Genomic DNA, 19,490 nt, shown 5'->3' on the forward strand with positions numbered 1-19,490 from the left:
TTCTGCCTTAAAAGCATATTATGCAGTTTCCTTTCTCATTGCCTTGCAGGTTTTAATAGTGTTCCCTCCTTCCTCACTATTCCTGCTCGATGTGGCTTTGTTTTAGATATTACCTTTATTTGATGGACCCAAGTTGGCAACTGTGTGGACCCCATCCATTTTTCAGAGCCGTTCATGATCTGCCACTCTGTGAGGAAAAAGTTGATCTTTCCTGCCCTTTTCTCCTCCTCTGCAACAGTAGTTGCCAAACTCACTCCTTCAAAGGAAAGCTATGCTGCATTGCTACTTTGAGAAGAGGGATGGGAGAAAAGGTGGTTGCTACCACCAGTGTGAAAGAGTAGCACCTAATAGTGTTGTGCTGCTTTCTAGCCAGCACAGGAGGAAACGGGTGCTATGTGCCATCCACTATTTAAATGCCGGTTTCACATCTGCTCCAGACAGTAAGGGCTGGGTGGAGGCATCATGAATCCAAAGATTCAGGCTTTGAACTGTGAGTTGGAAATTGCTGCTCTTGGTAATGAGCTGAGTCCTCTGCTAAATGCCATAAACTTAGTCAGTTGTGTCCATTGGTGAATGATAGGTTCAGTACATAGCCTTCTGATCACTGAATGCCCCCCTGCTATCTTGGGCTAACAGCTATGGACAAAGATAAGAACTAAAAAGCACAGTTAACAACTCCATTATGTTGGGGGTCATTTCAAGGGTCTGACTAATCACACCATCACATAGTGGATGAGGTTGGAAGGGACTTGTGGAGGTCCTCTGTCCAACCTCTCTGTTCAGGCAGGGTGACCTACAGGAGGCTGCCCAGGATCGTGCCCAGGTAGACTCTGAGTATTTTCAAGGATGGAGACTCCACAACATTTCTGGGCAACCTGTTGCAGGGCTCAGTCACCCTCACAGTCAAAAGGTGTTTCCTGATATTCAGAGGGAACCTCCTGTGATTCAGGTTGTGCCCACAGCCTCCTGTCTTGTCAGAGGGCACCACTGGAAAGAGCCTGGCTCCATCTTTTTTGCACCCTCCCTTCAGATATGTATATATGTTGATGATACGCGCTGGAGTCTTCCCTATTTTAGGCTAGACAGTCCCTGTTCTCTCAGGCTTTCCTTACGTGAGAGGTGCTTCAGTCCCTTAATCATCGTTGTGGCCCTTAGCTGGCCTTTCTGCAGTAGCTCTATAGCTGTCTTGCTCTAGGGAGCCCAGAACTGGTTACAGTACTGCAGGTGTGGCCTCACCAGCACTGAGTAGAGCTAATCTCTGTTTCATTTGCATAATCTAGCTAATAAGAAACAGAAAAGGGCAGAAAATATCTGGAGTAATTTCAACAGAGATGAAAGAAAACCTGATGATGACAGATGATGATGATAATTATTATAATTTATCTATTTATGTATTTATTTATTCACATATATCTCTGTTGTGGTTTAATCCTGACCAGCAACCAAGCACCACACAGCCGCTTTCTCACACACCCTCACCCAGAGGGATGGGGAGGACAACTGGAAAAGAATGTAAAACTTCAGGGTTGAGATAAGGACAGTTTAATAGGTAAAGCAAAAGCTGCACATGCAAGTAAAGCAAAACAAGGAATTCATTCAGCACTTCCCATGGGCAGGCAGGTGTTCAGCCATCCCCAGGGAAGCTGGGCTCCATCACACATAACGGTTACTCAGGAAGACAAATGCCGTAATGCCGGACGTCCCCACCTTCCTTCTTTCCCCAGTTTATATACTCACCGTGATGTCCCATGGTTTGGAATATCCCTTTGGCTGGTTCAGGTCAGCTGTCCTGGATGTGTCCCCTCCCAGTGTCCCGTGCCTCTCCAGCCCTCTGGCTGGCAGGGCCTGAGAAACTGAAAAGTCCTTGACTTAGTGTAAACATCACCCAGCAACAACTAAACCATCAGTGTGCTGTCAGCATTGGTCTCACACCAAATCCAAAACACAGTACTGTACTAGCTACTAAGAAGAAAACTATTGCAGCTGAAACCAGGAGAGTGTGTAAAAATTTAAATAATTTAAATAAAATAGTGAAGGAAAGGGATCCTTTCAGGTCATCTGCTTTGCTTTTGATACTAAAAACTGCCAGCCTTAACTGTACAAGATCTCTGTTATAGCAAACAGTGTGATGTTACAAAAAGACCTTTACAAACCTCTTCCTATTTCAGAAAAATATATATCAATTTTCTCATCTGTTTGTGTTGTTTTAATTAAGAACTTGCTGTGTTAGAACAGCCTTTTACAACTATTAATTTACTTCATAGTTATCCACACATTTATGATTGTAAAGTACAGAAAGGAAAAGTACAAGGATTGTACTTCAGAAATGCATATGATATGGAAGTGTGGATGAATATATTTAATTGCAGTGTATGCCATTAAGAATCATAACTTGCAGGAGTCACTTTTGGTATCATAATATTGCCATTTATTAAGGCTAGCTAAATAATGTATTTGTTAGTTGATTTGGTAAATTGCTTTAGATCATACAGTATTTCTAATGCTGACAGTATCTTACGGTGCTTTTACAGTGACAGTCACTTAGATGCTTGTGCACAGCATTTTCCCTTTCTCCAGTGCTGAAGAGGGTCACTGATTCCCCAGTGAAGTAACTCAAAATTTCTCTCATCAGTGAAAAATAGCTGCTAAATTCTTTGGCAATATCAGCTGATGTTACTGATTGCTTTAATGTTTTAAGTGGTTTTATGGCCAGGCTGTTGAACCTCACCTGTTACTTGAGTTTCCAGACTCCAAATGGACTTTGCTGAAATGGCATGAATGTCAATGGGGGAAACTGTGCGAAGTACTTGAAAGCAAAAAAAAACAACAACCAAACAAACAAAACAAAACCAAACTGCAAAACCAAACAACTTTACTGTGCATGGGCTACACTGTTTTGTTGTTGTTGGGGTTTTTTTTCTGTTAAAAGACAAGCTACCTCACAGGAAGAGCAGGAAACAGGTTTTCTCTACTCTGTGAGAAAACTGGGGAAAATATGAGCAAACATCTTGGTCCATTAGAAATTTATATTTGGTTTTCAGTAACCATATTTTGCAGTTCAATGTTAGAAAATGTAGGATACACTCCACACAGCTTTATTTCAGCTTTCCTGGTTTAGTTATTTTGTTGTTTAGACAGTTGATTCAGATCGAGATTCTGTAGCTACTGTAAAGGGTAGGTTCTTATAGTACCTCAGTGAAGCAACACCATGTGTTCTTCTGTTTTCATTATTTTAGTATTTTTGTTTGGCTGCACTTTTTTAAAAATGAGAAAAAATTATAAAATACAATTCAATGTAACCTCCTTGCCATAATATTGCGCATAATGAATTGCTTTTGCATGATTACCTGGAGGGCAAAAATAGCCTAACAGATTGTAGCAATCTATTTGTAAATAACCAAAATTGAGAAGGAAAAATCAGTCTCGAAATTCTGAATGACTTCATGTTACATGTGCCTCTGTCCAGTGGTAGCTGTGCACCTCTCATTGTTTTTGATTGCAGAGAAAGATACTGTACTTCAGTGTTGGGTACTTCCTCAACCCAAGCAATAAATAATGAAGAGATTCTTTAAAAATCAGTTAATAGAGCAAGAAAGGATACAAAAGAGCAGATGCATCCATTTCATCCAAATAGAAGGGAAAAAAATCCACAATTATCGAAATATCATATTTTCAAGTTATGAAGAGGAAAAATCAGGAATCAGCTGAGGCTTAATTTCTTGTGTAAGCTCCCATATTGGTCACAGAGCCTATGGGAAACACCTGGTGGTAATAATGTGAGAGGATTGTGGGTGAGACAAATTAACAGCTACAGAGTGACTGGAGACCATGGATGCAATGTGATCAAGATACATGGTTATGCTGTGATATATTGGATATTAGAATAAACTTTTTTTCAATCTGCCTTTAGCCTTGACAGATCCAACCACACTATTAGATTTTTGGAAGACAACTCATGTATCGCAATACTTCAGTGACCTTGAGTGAGGGGGCTTACACTGAGGTCTTTGCTAGTGTTACCGCATCTAGTCTTTTAAGGATGAAATCTGAATATGCTGAGAATGCTGAATGTTAACTATACACCATACTAGAAATGCTGTGGGGAAAAAATATTAATATATTCTTCTGGGTTTAATTTTTGTATTTTCAATAGATATGACATCAAGAAATGAGCTTATTTCTGTGTTAGCCTTTCTACTGCATAAATTCTTTTACTGAAATAAGCATTTATTATAGTTCATTTCTTCAGTAATTTTAGTCGGTTTTTTTCTTTCAGTAACTTCTGGTGAAACTGTTGCTGTGGATACACAAACCAGGGTAACCAAGGAAACCACCACCTTCAAACCAGAGATGCCATCTTCTGTGCTGTTGGAAGTTCCAGCCCTGGCTGACTTCAATAAGGCATGGGCAGAACTCACTGACTGGCTTTCTCGACTGGATCGAGAGATAAAATCTCAGAGAGTGATAGTAGGTGATCTTGACGATATCAACGACATGATCATCAAACAAAAGGTATGAGAAACACTGATTTTTCAAGTTGAAAGCCTCATGATCTTTATTCTATATTAAACCATTTCAACAAAGGACACAAGAGTGATGATATGCTGCATTGAATGTAGTTGTCTCTTAAGCTACTTTATCCCATAAACACAATTACTGGGTTAAATGTTAAGATAACTAACTGAGAGGGGAAAAAACTATTTAATAATTTCTCTGGTATTTAAGGCAGATCTCTTATCTTTCTATAGCTTGTGCTGATTGTGTTGTAAGTGTATGCAAGCCAATGGTTGAAATATAAACCTCATGACAAAGAAGGACTTACATAGTAAGCTCCAGGTTGCCAGGAGGAAAGATACCCTGTTTCATACCTTTTCTTATGTTGCTTCTGTAATAACTTTCTGAGAGGCTTATATCCTGCTGCTGTTGGGTTATGAAAAGCTCCTCAGTCATCTTAAAGAAAAGAACAGCTCATTAATGCAAGTGTTTTGTCAGCAAAACTGCATCAGTGTTACTTATCTTTGAAAACACAGAACAATATGGAAATAAATGTGCAAGAAAAAAAAAAAAGGCTAAACTTCAAATTCAGCTACTCAGTAGCAATAAAAGTAATTTGGTATTATACAACTTGAAAATAATTACCTGCCTTCTAGATGTAACATTGCTTAATATAAAAGATTTGGCTTGCCTGTGCAAAACTTTTCAGTGTTAAATTTCCATTCAGTTCAGTTCTTAAACTGAGTTTAGGACTCTGTATTATAAGATCCTCTTCTGCTTCCTCCTCCTCCTCAAAATCTGATTTATTGTAAGGAATATATTGATATTCTTTCTCTTTGCTTGAAGTAGAAAGAGGGGGAGAAACAATGGACTCATTTTGCCTAGTATCTGTACAAAGCAGTTTTACAAGAACGTGTATACTAACGTGTATAGATGTCTCATAGGATTTTTTCTGCTTGTTTTGTTGTATTTCTTCACACACACACACACACACCAGCTTAAACAAACAGTTTAAACTTTCTGTTTTTGATATTTTTGGTTTGCTTTACCTTCTAGATGGGTAAAATGCTTGTTTCATCTGATTAATGTTCACAATATTTACTATATAGAATTATGCACCGTTTTATTAATTAAAATATCTTTTAAAATGTCATGGGTATATTTTTAATAAGTTACAGTATTACCTACACAGGACTCTAGATTAAAATAGCTGTTATGTCATTTGAAAAGATTGAGGACCAAAGACGACTTGTTTGTACATTATCTTTTCATCTTTTTCAGAGTTCTTTTGTTCTTAAAATTTTATGTTGTCAAACACTTTGTTCAGAATTACATGCTTTTCTTACTTGTGCCTCATTTTAGCGTATTATTCTGGCAGGCAAAATCCATAGTGTGCTTTCTTTTGCAGAATTATTTTACTTAAATGTGAGATCAAATTATTAACTCTTGAAAATTTCAATTAATGCTATACATGTTTCAAAATTAACTGGTTTCTATCTGCATTTCATCTTAACGCAAGGCTAAAATATTTTAGCTGGTTAAGCCAGTACTATTGCAGTCTTCCTCTCACTTCTGTTCCTGGCTGAGTAGCCCCATCTCTTTTTTTGATACCATGCTGTGCTAGTAACAAAACCAGCAGGAAAACTCTTTTTTGTTGTGCTTACCTCTCTAATTGGCTGTGCAACAGAATGTGACATTTAATATATTCTCTGATGAAATGGAAGAGTCAATGTCTAAATATAGACTGCAGTTCCGTTAAATGGCTCCCTTTTCTCTAATGATCATTTTAATATCATTTAAGACATGGAAATGAATGTAATGAAATTTTGATTCTGCTCCTAAACCTATCACGGGATTATTAGCTGAGATTAGCAGACAGAATTTTCAGAAGTGACAAAGAATTTTATTTTTCTGAAAAAAAACACCCCTGCTTTCTAATGTGTAGAGTGTCTGCAGCAGTATGTGAGCTGATGAAATTGGACATGTGGGTACTTTGGGATTCTGAAAACTCAAGCCAGATATGATCTAAGTTGGAAATCCAAAAGTAGTGCTTACTTCCCCAGATCTGTATATTCTGTAAAAGATCATAGTCATACCTCTCCTGTGGTTGCAATTTAAAAGTCATTGAAAGTCACAGTATTGCATTGTGCTCTATTTGGAGAGTCGCACCTCTACAGGGATCTCAGTAAGGTTTAACAGGAGTTCCATCTCAGTAGATTGACTTTTTCTTTTTCTTTTTTTTTAATTAGTTTTTTTTACTTCAAGTGTAAATACTATCTTAACACAGCTGACTAATTCCCTTATAAAAATCCATCATCATAAAGGTACATGCTCCATGAAAGCTGTTTTATTATAATGCATCTCTAGTTGTTCACCCAGAATTTACTACTGTCCCATTGGTGTGCTACCAAGCTTTTACTGCTTTGGGGTTTTGCTTTCATTTCATATGTTTTTCAAAACAGACAGCCACATGTCTAACAAGAAGTTAAAAAGCTAAAGCAAACATTTTAAAAGCAAAGAAATCCTAGTAACATATGTAGCAGGACATTTCCCCAATCACACCGGTAAAAATAAGTGACCTTAGGCTGTGCGTTCCTTCACAGCAGCATGTAATGCTGTTGAAGCTAAGTCTCTGAGGGCATTTTGGTTAAGTTCATTTCAATCTGATTGTGTCACAAAATCACAGCCAATGACTGCCATATTTTTCCTCCATAAAAGTTTAAGACATCGCTAGCCCCTACTCAAACTTTTCTTGGAGGTGATCATAGTGAATTGGTACTCATGTGAATAGCATGTACAAAGGTTAATTATAGAACAAAACAAAAAAGACAATTGTTCTAAAAAAGGCTTGTTTTAAGGGCAGCCCTTTAATGAAAGGAAAAGTACAACTTAAATTCTCTTAAGTGATGTAATTACTATGTAGTAAAAGGAGCATACTAAAAGAGTAGCATAATGGCTATTCATTTCAAACATCTATGGTTAATCTTTCTGTCAAATGAGTTGGTATACATTTATTTCAGGCAAATGCATTACGTATTTTACTCATCTATGATTGTATATATCTTGATAAATTCTGTATAAACAAAAAGATACTAAAAAGTGCACGGGAGATGTAATATCAGCATCAGTAATAATAATATCAAAATACGTATTTTTGTTAGAGGAAAATTATTCTATTTTAATCATCTGCTTGTAGACTGATGTTTTGCAGAATTTGATCCTCAGATAAATAAATGTAAGGCAGGTTGACAAGAGACTCGTATGTTGTTTCTTTAGACAACCTTCATCTGCAAATAAAGTTCATGGGAAATACTAAGAATATATAATATACCAAGATGTAAATTAAGTGACCGACATGATAAAATATAGTTTAGACTGTTGCTTTGTTTTACTTCAAAACAATCAAGATGGTTTATATTTGAAGCTCAGGTGGGGATTCTTCATAAAAGAGAAAATTGCAGACAGAGGAACAGGATGATAAACTACATTTTGCTACATTATGGAAAAATGGGAACTTCTATTTAAGATGCTAACAAACCTTTACTCAGACACTGCTTTGGCATCATCATATTTTGAGGAAGGTTTGCAGCAGGAGTAGATTTTTACTAAAAGCAGTGAACCATGGAGGCTGTACAAAGCTTGAAGATAATTAACAATGCCATTTAAAGAGATCAAATACTATAATCTCCTTAAATTTTGAATTCTGTCCATGGATTTTGCTAAGGCATGCTCTCCATCCAAACTTTCTGTAGCATATATTATTGAAAACACAGCTTTCCATTGTACTGGATGAGCATGGATGTTTAATAAAAAGTATTATAATGATAATACTACTAGTGAATTTGACTACAAACAATTTTCATTTCATATTTTTACTCATTGGTTCTAAGAGTATAGGTTGAGTCTGCACTTTTGCGTGCAGTGGAGAGGATTAATGTGAAAAAAGTATTTATGTAGAACAAGACCTACAGCCAAGCTAGTTACTGAGGTTTTTAAGCAATGAAAAGGGAAGGATACTTTTAAGTAATGATTTGTGTCATCCTAACGTAGTCATCTAAAAAGATTTGGATAATTTCTTTCTACTCAATTAATTTGTCACTATTCAAAAAGTAGGTTTGATATTCTGTCCATTAGAGAAACAAACAAAACTGGAATGAAGTCATTGTTTTCATGGTTAATTCTGAATTGATTTTTCAACAGCTGAGGATCTTGTGCAGCTGATGATAGCAAAAGAACTTTTAAGGAAAAAATATTTCTTTATAAACTGTGCAGTTAACAGACTTCAGATGAACAGTGGACTTACCTGACATTCTCCTTCTTTGAGGATTTTCTTACTTATCATTCCCCATGGTTACATACCATGAAATTTAGTATACAACTTTATAATTATACATGCATTTCCATATGCAACCTTACAATTCATATTCTGATCAGAAGAATGGGAATTTTTCTGTCCAAACTGTTTTTCAACATAATTTTTTGTGGAAATAAAAATATAGTTTTCCAAATTTATATTTTTTTCTTAGAGAAGCCACTGTAATTGCCAAATTAAAATTTGTAGTTCTGTATTAAAGGGTATGAATCTGTGTGCTCTTAATATGCACATTTTAAATGAAAACAGCCACAGACATTTGTTTCTGTCCATATAGTTTATATCAGAGCTGTAAGTTACCTGTAACATGAGGTCCTCAACCTTTTGGATAGTGCATTTCAAGCTCTACAGATGTGTGAAGAAGTTTCATATTAGTGACATGCATGAAAAGACTCATGTAGCACACCTTCAGATAATGTACTGTTGAAGAACATCATAGAAGATTTTAGACCTGGAGATGAATGTTTTCCAGTTCAGTATTCTGATGTGCTTAAAGGGAGGAGTTCACTAATCCAGAATCCAAGTATGGTGCCAATAAGTTGGGAACTGACATTCACACTTTCAGAATCAATCTGAAGGAGCATATTTGCCCCATCTCCCTCTCCATGCTGTCATGCTGCTTTCAGAGTTGTTTGCAAAGCTTCTCGTTCCATAGGATTTTCTGTTTCCTTACAAACACACAGCTGCAGACACTCCCTGGGGCACTGTTGAAGCAGGATCAGCTAGCCTCCCAAAGCAGGGCTGGAGCTGAAACTCATTCCGCAGCATGTTGGCGGGCTCATTGGCATTTTTGTGCACCTCCTTTAAGAGCAAGCCCTACACATGGCTTTATGGCTTAAGCAGTGTGCAAAACCTCCTTTACCTCTATGAATTTCACCATAGGATATATTCACTCAGGAACCTACTGTCGTTATTTTATGTATGTTTCAGAGTCCTGTTGTTTTTCTGTTTAACATGGGATATCTAGCAGAATTCTTATTTTATACTATGTCATGCTGTTAGACTTTTTAAATTCTAGTTTGTGAGGAGCACTGGAAGGCTGGTTTCAGTTTTTGAAGTGAATAAAAAAAACTAATGAATGATCAGATTTGTAAATATATTAGAAAAAGTTAGAACTACAAGGTTTGTATGCTGACAGATTTTAGGTTTTTTATAGAGGAAAATTAAAAAAAAAAGTCTGTCAACCTTTAAGCTTATACTTAAAGGTTAGAAAATGCAGCAGGATGCTTTAGAGGGCCTGGAAATCTGAGCCTTTAAAGGGAAAGAGGAGGAAAAAAGAATAAAATTGTATTAATCTGAAAATTGGATCTCAAGGGATATAGAATGTGTCAGGAGACTCTTCTTTTAATACTTTGTTGCACATAAAGACAACTGATGCTTTAAAATAGCTTGGCCACTCATTACAGTATGTTAGAGAGTATATTTCTTTTCTGCAACAATAAAAAAGCTGTCTAAACACTGTTTTTTGGAGAGTGATTAACAGCCATTTCCTTATTTCCCTATAATGTTAATCACCAGAATGTGCATAAAAATTTTACTGCTGGATCTGATTCTAAAGTCACTGAAGTAAAAGAGATACTTTCATAATTTTTCAATTAGTTTTCAATCAGGCTGTAAATCATCATCTAAACAAAAATAATACTATAATTGTACCTAAACATAATTTTTCTCTGTTTGCTTTTATCGGCCTATTGTGAAATAATTTGATTTATATTTTTTTTCAAAACCTGCCAAATAAGCTTCCATGAAAAGATAAATTATCATGATTAGTGTAACTGGCATCCTGTTAGGTTCAGCAGGGAAAGGAGAAGAGTGCAGGAACTCATTTTCATTTGCATTTATATGCTGAGTGTTACAAGTATGCATTTTTCACTAGGGCTGCATTTTTCAATAGCAGCTGCATTTTCCTGTATTTCTAAGTGTGAACTGTCTGAGAAGTATAAATGACCTATTCCATTAACACTGGACTTTATCTGACCTACACTTTTATCCAAATCAATCTTTCTTCGTGTGTGTTTGCATTCTGCTATTATGTGCACCTTTACCTGCTGCATTGGGCCCCCTACACCCATGCCATGGGTATGAAAAGACTGGTTAGTTATGTGCTGTCCACAACGTGGAGCATGGGAAAATCCTGCAATCCTACTATGCTAGAAAGAGTAAAAACTGCTTAAACTTCCATGAGTTCTGTGTGTATCCAGGCAGCAAAAAAAAACCCTACCTGGATACCAGGATACATTTAATAAGACCCTAGCTAGCATGTTGGGGGAAGCGATTATGCCCCTCTAATTAATACTGTGAATCCACACCTGGAGTTCTGTGTCTAGTTTTGGGCTTCCCAACGTGCAGGAAAGACATTGAGGGAGTCCAGTGCAGGACCACTGAGGTAGTTAGGGGCTGGAGCGCTTGATATACGAGGAGAGGCTAAGAACTAGCTTTGCTCTGCCTGGGAGAGAGCTCAGGGGGGTACAACTTTATTGCTGCCTACAGCTACTAGATGGGAGACTGTACAGAAGATAGTGCCAGACACTTCTTAACGGTGCACAACAAAAGGATGAGAGGTAACAGATAAATGGTGCAGCAAACAGAATTCTGATGAGGTACTAGGAGAAAAAATGTTCACCATGAGCATAATGAAACACTGGAACAAGCTGTCCAGAGATGTTGTGGATTTTCTATCCTTGGAGATACTCCACACAAAACTGGACAGGGCCCTGTGTGACCAGATGTGACCCTGAATTTGACCGCATCTGAGCAGTAGGTTGGGCAAGCTGACCTCCAAAGGTCCTTTCCAACCTATATTATTCTGTGATTATGTATGAATGCTGTTCTCAAATAGCAAGATTCTGTACTGTATACTTTGACAATGGAATACTCTTTGAAGGAAGGAAAACATGGCTTTTTGCACCTCTGCCACTTCAAGCTGTGATTTAAGAGCTGGAGCAGTCTTGATAAAATTTTGACAAATTATTTAGTTTTAAGTAGTAGTGAGGATCTGTTAGGACAGTTATACAAGTTTTAGGGGGCTCTATTTTTGTATCCATATTAATATACATTATTAGCAACAGTAAAAGCTTGAGTAGCTTCAGAAATTGTAGGAAATATAAAAGCAGCTTCTTTCTAAATAATGATGCAATGTATAAAATTCAAATCTAGCTGTAATCATAAAATGCAAATTAAAACTAGGGGGGAACAATGTATATTTGTTCATTTTATGTGTGAGGAGATGGAGCTTTTCTTAGAGAAATAAGTTTTCCTCTGTAAGAAAATAATAAAAGCAAATCCCAGCAGAGCTTCCTAATGAAGCTGATCTTGAAACACAGTTCTTTTATGTGGAAAAGGAAACAAACCCAGAATTTTAACTAAAAAAAATCTACCATCTTGGAATGTGCCCTATTGGTTTCTGAATGTGCCGAGGGTGCTCTGATATTTCTATAAACACTGCTTAGAGAATAATATAGATTCAGGGATTTGCTAGCAGATGGACAATTCCCTCTTGAGGCAGAGCAGCCAGCAGTGTCATTATCATCCTTTTTCAAAGAGAGATTATTTAAAAAATGTCACTAACATTTTTAAGCTGTGGGATGTGTCAAATAACTGGTTTATAGAGACTTGGCTGTATTGAAGTAAGCCAAATTCTTGGAATTCCTTTTTTTTGTTTTTCCAATAGAATACTATAGTATTATTTTGCAGAGAACCTCTCATGGAGAGTTTTCTGTTGATTTACATGGATATATTGTTTCATAGTGCTCATGTGAAGTAATCAAAAGTACTCAAATAAGTAGCTGACTCAAATGTAAGCAGGAGGTAGACATCTAACTCACTAAAACTCCTGCAAAATATTTAAATTTTGTGCTATATAAGACTGCCTAAAAGCAAAGGATAAAATTTATAAACACACTGTAAGAGGCAAAAAGGCACATTTGTTTCCAGGCGCACAGGAGTCTTGAATATTTTTCTTCATTTCCTAACCAATATACGTATTTATTTCTTTGTGTGAGCCACCACTAGGCATGCATTGTCACTAGATTTAAAATTAATAAACAGTAAGTTTCTGTGGTTCTGGGGAGGGAGAGAAGTAATGAGAGAGAGAACTGCATGTCTTGGGAAGCTGGTATTATGGAAGACTGAGGAAAGAGGGACACTGTGTTCTGAATTTGCCTGATCTTTACTTGCTTGCCTTACCTTCTTCACATTTGTGGAATATGGCTGGTCTGTTTTCTGCTGCCAGGAATCCCCTTTAGCCTGTCTCTTCTTCAATATCTTTTCCATTTTTTTTTTCTACTGAACTAAATTTTGCATGCAGAAGGACAAAATACCTAATTTTGCCTAACACCTCTAACAGCTGATGTTCTTTGTTAATGATGAACAACATGTTGAAAAAACTAGGTTTTAGTATTTCTGAATTCTCTTTTTCTTTCACTAGTTGGAGAGGGTAGTGGGAGGGGTTGCGTATTTATTTTTTGTTCTGTCTGATATAAAAACAATCCCTCCTTTGCTACTGCAGAACTAAAATCTTAAACATTCATATTAGCAGACAACAAATTCTCAATGTAAATACACAAAATATTATTTTTTTAGGTTACTATGCACTGCAATGAAATCCTAGAAAATGGCTGAGTACACACTGAGTTTGAAATATGAACATAATCCTTCTGAAGGCAGTAAGACTGTATGATTTTCTCAAAAAAGACATTAAAGTATTTTTCTGAATTGAACCAGAGAATTCAGCTCTTCACACAATCAAGTGCTGAAGGAGGATTTGATTAAAAGAAAACTGTTTTTGTAGTAAATGTGGGCATTTACTCAAACCACTCATCTGTCTCTGTTGCTAGCTGATATAATAAGCAAGGTAACAAGTCAATTCTTAGAACTGTATTCTGCTGCTTTTGTGAACGATTGCTCTTATTGAACTAAAAGATCAATTAAACTTATCGCCATGGCACTCCTAATGTTCATGTGCTTTCTGCTTATATGGAAGAATTTGTGCAGCCAAGTGTGAGTTTCCTACATAGAGGTTTAGTCACCTCAGCCAGCTCCCAACTTTCTTTTTAATGCTTCTGGACTTTTCAAAATCTCCAGTTGAGTTGGTAAACATGGAATTCACACTGGAGTTCATGCAGTTCAAATATTGCAATTATCTACTCTATTTGCTCAAGAAAAGTTTTCCTCCTAGCCACTAATGTGCAAGTAACTCAGCTGCTGCAGTTACGTGCTGCTCAGAGAAGTACAGCTCAAGAAAATGTAATGCTTATTTATCTTTTTCTTGAGGGATTATTGTAAAGCCTTCAATCAGAAATAGTCAATAAAAGGTAGGAAGACCATTCAGGGTGACAAAATATGATCTAAACTGATCTACTGGACAAGAAAAATATAAGTTTACTGTTCAATTTTGTGTGCTTAAGTAACTAGGAAAGAGCAGAGTATAACTATCCCAAATATGCAGTGCTAATTTGTTAAAGACTGCTGATATTAAGTTGTTTTCTGATGTCAGATCTTAAAAATAAATCATTGATCTAGGCTTGTAAAGTGCAATTATAATCTTGGGTAGCATACCTTAAAAAAAACCAATGCTGAAGTGGAAATTAGGTAATAAAATCAACACTGCAAAGATGCTGGAAAGCAAGAGAGTTGAGAGTTGTAACTATTGTGATTGTAATCTCACACATCTGGTCTTGCTTGTTGATAACAGGACTGTGAAAATTGCTTAAGAGAAAATAAAGAAGAATAAAAAAAGAAGTCTAGGTCTAAAAATATAAAAGTAGGGCAATCAAAATAATTTAAATAATTGTGACTGATTTCTAGACATGACATTTTTTTTCTATATAGATGTAAAGAGTTAAAAAATATAGATCATGTTTGAGGGTTTTGTATCTGTGTGTGTATACACTGATTTATTATCGAGGAGATCAAAATTGTCTAAAATTCAAGTGTTCTAACTTGATTAACAACTTGACCAAGACTCATCTAACATATCTCCAAATTCAGTAGAAGAAAACTGGCACAGCTGTGGTTTAGTCTGCCTGGTTCTGAAGTGGATGTCTGCAATAGGTGAGGTGAAGTGCTTCCTGGAATACCTTGTTTCTCTCAATATATGCTCAGTGACAAGCTCAGGTAAAGATATCTGTTTGCACTTGGTCTGATTCACGCCTGCCTTTTTGGTGGGGCAGTTTTCTACTGGAAAACATCTGTATGACAGAGCCAGCACATTCCACGGAGAATGCAGCAGCTCTGTGCTTGCCCCCAGTCAGATTCCTGGTATAACCCTGCAGACCAGGCAGGTGTGCTGTAATGTGCAATAGCCAGTTCCCACCACTCATTAACAGAAGTCAGTCCCTGGATAGCCAGACCAAAGGCAGTGATACGACTTTGGGACACTGAAAAACCACCTGATATCTTTCTGTCTCATCTACCTGTCTTGTTACCTCTGAACACCATGGCTCCAAGTTTTGGTTTAATTTGCTTTTTTGTATTAAAAACAAAACCACAGAATAATCATGTTCTAATATTAGCAGTAGTAAAGTGAAAATATGTATTTTCATGTTCAAAGTGGCTCCTGTTTGATGTTTTAACAGAACAGTTAGACTCTGTTTCTCTGGAAAAAAATAACTGATGTTATTAGTAGTTAACTACTAATTAGAGCAGAAGCTGGTTTTAGTATTTTGGAAAAAACAGTTCTGAGGTAACATAATAATCCTATTTTATTTCACTTTCCTGTTCAGAGAAATTTCTGTTTATATTTTTGACCAAAAAACGAGTAAGGTAAAAGAAAGAAATAAACAGAAGGTGAAGTTAAGCATTTCTCTGTTTGTGGGGAAGAATGATGTCTTTTGGGCTATTGTGAGTTATCAGAGATGTCTTACTGCATATGTCAGACCAATTTATTCAGACAAAGAAGGTGGCATGGTGTGGGACTAGATCTCAGGGTAACTGTTCAACCTTTCAGCATATGTTTGACTGTATGAATGGGACTGTTTTCCTTTGTGGTATCTTATCAGTGTGTCTTAAGTCCTTACTGTGCATCATGATCAGCACTGGTAGCATTTTAAACTGTTCTTATAAATCCTTCTACCTCTTCATATGAGGTCCATACGCCATAATATATCTGTGATGAAAACTGGTATATTTGGCACATTCCTATAATGGCATTCAGATGTAGGATTAATCTCTGACAAAGTGACCATGCTTTGCGAAGAAATAACAGTGAATCAGAACCTGGAAAAATTATTGCCTTGTTTGCTGGTAGTGTGATTTTGGGTGGTACTTTTACCCCTCCTGTCATTAAGGCTTGTGGTAAAGAACAAGAAGAACAAGTATATAGATGTTGGGGAATCAAATAATATCTGTGGGTACTAGATGATAACTCTGAGAGCTTAGCTTCAATGTGCTGTGGGTCAGTTGATAAAACCAGCTGTCTCAGACATTTGTATTTTGTAAATATTCCTTGACTAATTTAGAGGAAATAAAATTAGTAAATTGGTACTAAATTTGCTGAAGAGGATCTGTCATGCAGATTGTTGCAAGTCAAGGGGAAGTGCCTTGGAGGCAGGGGAAGATGAATTGGGGATGAGCACAGCCTCCTGGCCCTTCTGAGCAATGACTGTAAGGTGTATCGTACCATGTTGGGCCTGATCATATGAACTCAAAAACAGCACTTCTGCTTACCTGTACTGAACTGCTTGTTCCAGTGCTATACCATCCTGCATTAATCATCCGCAATAGGTATTGTTGATAGGATTGATTTAGAGACAGAAGGGTTTACAGGAAAAGAACTAGTGTGGTTTTGTGCATTTAAATTATGATACTGATAAGGTGTATGTGGATGAAAAAAGTTTCATATTTATAAGTGGTTTCAATCAAGACTTAGGTCATTGTTCTGTGTTGGGGAAAAATTAGGTGAAATTGTCTCACAGGTCTTGTGGTTAAGAGAAGACAGGGAAGATGAATTAAATGTAGGTGGAAAGTAAAGGGTAGGAAGAACAGTGTAATTGTTGAATTGGAAAAGTTTGCAAGACTATTAGTTTGCCTCCTTTAAGGCATAGTTGTATAAAAGTCCGTAATGACAAAGTGAAAAAAAATCAGTGAAGCAGAAAGATTTGTAAGATAGAAATGCTCTTGTTTTTTTATCTAGACTAGTTTATGCAAATTTAATGTCAGTAAATTTCCGTCCCCCACTTCCCCCTCTTCCTGCTAGACTACAGAGGTTTTTAGGTCAAACATCACTCGCCTTCTGAGAATGATATCTAACAAGTATCTTTCTTTTAAACTTTCTAGCTAAATAAGCTGAGGTTAAGGAAAATCTTGCATGTTGAAAATTCTATTTGGTGATGTTGCTTCATTTTATATATTAGTTTCTCTTTTTTTATTGAATTCATTTCCAGTATTTCTTGTCAGGGTGAGAATTCATATATTTTGTTTAATTATTAGTACTTTGTATGAATTTAATAAATTATATGTGTCTAATCATTAAAATGATTTATATATAAACCAGAATTGTCAGTGGAATCTAAGAAAATTGTGCACATGACTTTTAATTTCCTTGGGTGCTCATTACCCAATTCCTTTGAAATTCTTTCATTAGACAATCTTGAAATCACAAATCTTAATTAAAATAACAGGACAGCCTTTGCAGACCTCTTAGTGTAGAATACAAGGTGGGTTGTTTTTTTTGGTTTTGTTTTGTTTTTTGTTTGTTTGTTTTTAATGAGAAAATTAGGGGGGTTTCACTATAAGATTCACAGAAAATATGTTCTCTTGACTTCATGCTTCACTGTATGCCTATTTCTGAAGTACGTGGGCTATATGATCGTTGTTAGGCTTTGTGGTAGGATTGATGTTCAAGGGTGCTATTTAATAATATCTAGGATAAATCATTCTTCAGCCTGTTTTGAACGCTGGGTAAATAGCCGTTAGGTTAGCATCTTCAGCTTTCTCTCCTTCTACTGCCATTGCATAATGAGACTTTCCCACTGTAATTATCGTTTTCAGCACAAACTATGCCTTAATAATAGCCAATTTTTTTTTTTATTTTTTTTTTTAGTACTATCTCAGAAAGCAAAAGAACGAACAGCAGGGCTTATTTTCAGTTCCTTGTACATCAAAAGAATTGTAATGGATTGTTAAAAATAACGTGAAAACAAGCACTTTTTCACAATATTCAGCAGAAAATGATGATCTTTTCTTTTTACTGTTTTGCTACTTATTCTTCTCCTTAGAGACATTCTGACTTCCATTTCAATCCATCACTGGTTTGGGTTTTTTTCCCCCCTTTCTTTTCCAAACTTATTTGAATTTTCCCTGTGAGGGATGCACTGTGAGGATGGTGACACAGCACAGCGGATTCCAGTTCCTGTAAGAGTTGTCCATGGCATATTGTTGCTGGGCAGCACCCTGCTGTCTGTCTGTCTGCTTTTATTCTGGATAGGGAAAGAAAAAAAATTAATTGGGAAGAAATTTATTGAAGTAATTCAGGAATAACCCCTAAGCAGCATAAAGGTTGAATGTTAGAAACAGGTTTTAGTTCTATTTTACAGTTTGCACTGCAGTAAAGTAAGCTCAGATAGTAGAAGATGGGAATAGCTACACAGCATTTTCTCAGAGCAATTTCTATTATGTTTGATAAGAACATTTTTTTAAAAAGACTTTTAGATAAAGCCAAGTGACCACATCAAAGTGGAAAGCTACTTTTAATGAGAAATTCAGTGAGAAATGTAAAATTTAATGACACAGTCACAATTCTGTCCCTTCTAGTGCCAGCCTTGCAGGAAAGTACCCTGTTACAAGTTGTTTCTGAAGTACTGCAGTGTACTTTTAAATATTTGTTAATATTCTTTTCTCTTTCAATTAAATTATTTCAGTGTTCTTAAATATCTTTTTAAAATGCAGGCATTTGTGTGATGTCTGCCTGTCTGTGTTTTGATGAAGAAATCCAGGACACGCCTGGAGAGTGATCCACGTTAAAAACTGCAATGTTATCAATACAGTAGTTCATAATGTTTAAACTTCACTGTCTTAATTTGGTATGGCTAAATGCAAGCAACTCTTGTTACTTAAAAATAATGACACAAAAAAAACCCCAAAACATTATTTAAATAAAGCTTTCTATGATAGAAATTTGGTAAAATTTATACTCCTGTCCTTGCAGTTTTGGGAGAGAAAGGAGTAGCACTTTGAAGCATATTAACTTAATTTCACTTTACAATTCAGAGGAAACTCAGTACTTTTAGATTGGTTGTGAACATGTAGAAATTCTTGCTTGTTTTGTTATTTTAATAAGGAAATGGAAGAGGCAAGACTAAAAGAGAAATAAATGTGAAATATATCAAGACTGTGTGTACACCATTTCACAGGACAAGTTGGGGAAAGAAAAGAAGTGTTCTTAGACAATTTTGGCCTGCTTTTACAGATCCTATGTTGCTGCTCATAGTAGGTACAAAAAGGAAACAAAATTTATTCATTTGGAACATACTTGACATTTTGCTGGTTTACGAACTCACTTTCTCTGAAGAAGTAGGATTATAATGTCTAACAAATCATACATTTAATTTTATCACCTAAATGCAGAGATTTTTATTATCCGCTTCATCCTTTCCGCAGTGTTCTTATTTACATTAGATACCTGTCA

At 36.2% G+C, this 19,490-nt stretch overlaps 1 protein-coding gene across 12 annotated transcripts in view; it reads left to right on the plus strand.

The window, feature by feature from the left end:
* The window catches only part of DMD (dystrophin), a 1,096,913-nt gene that overhangs the window by 753,776 nt on the left and 323,647 nt on the right, over positions 1-19,490 (plus strand). For all 12 annotated transcript variants that reach the window (XM_040582467.1, XM_040582466.1, XM_040582468.1 and 9 more), the window contains one exon: positions 4,277-4,512. In XM_040582467.1, coding sequence (XP_040438401.1) covers positions 4,277-4,512 — 236 coding nt within the window. The remainder of the gene's footprint in view (positions 1-4,276; positions 4,513-19,490) is intronic.

This window comes from Falco naumanni, chromosome 2 (genome assembly GCF_017639655.2).
Source record: "Falco naumanni isolate bFalNau1 chromosome 2, bFalNau1.pat, whole genome shotgun sequence".
NCBI classification, from domain to species: domain Eukaryota; kingdom Metazoa; phylum Chordata; class Aves; order Falconiformes; family Falconidae; genus Falco; species Falco naumanni.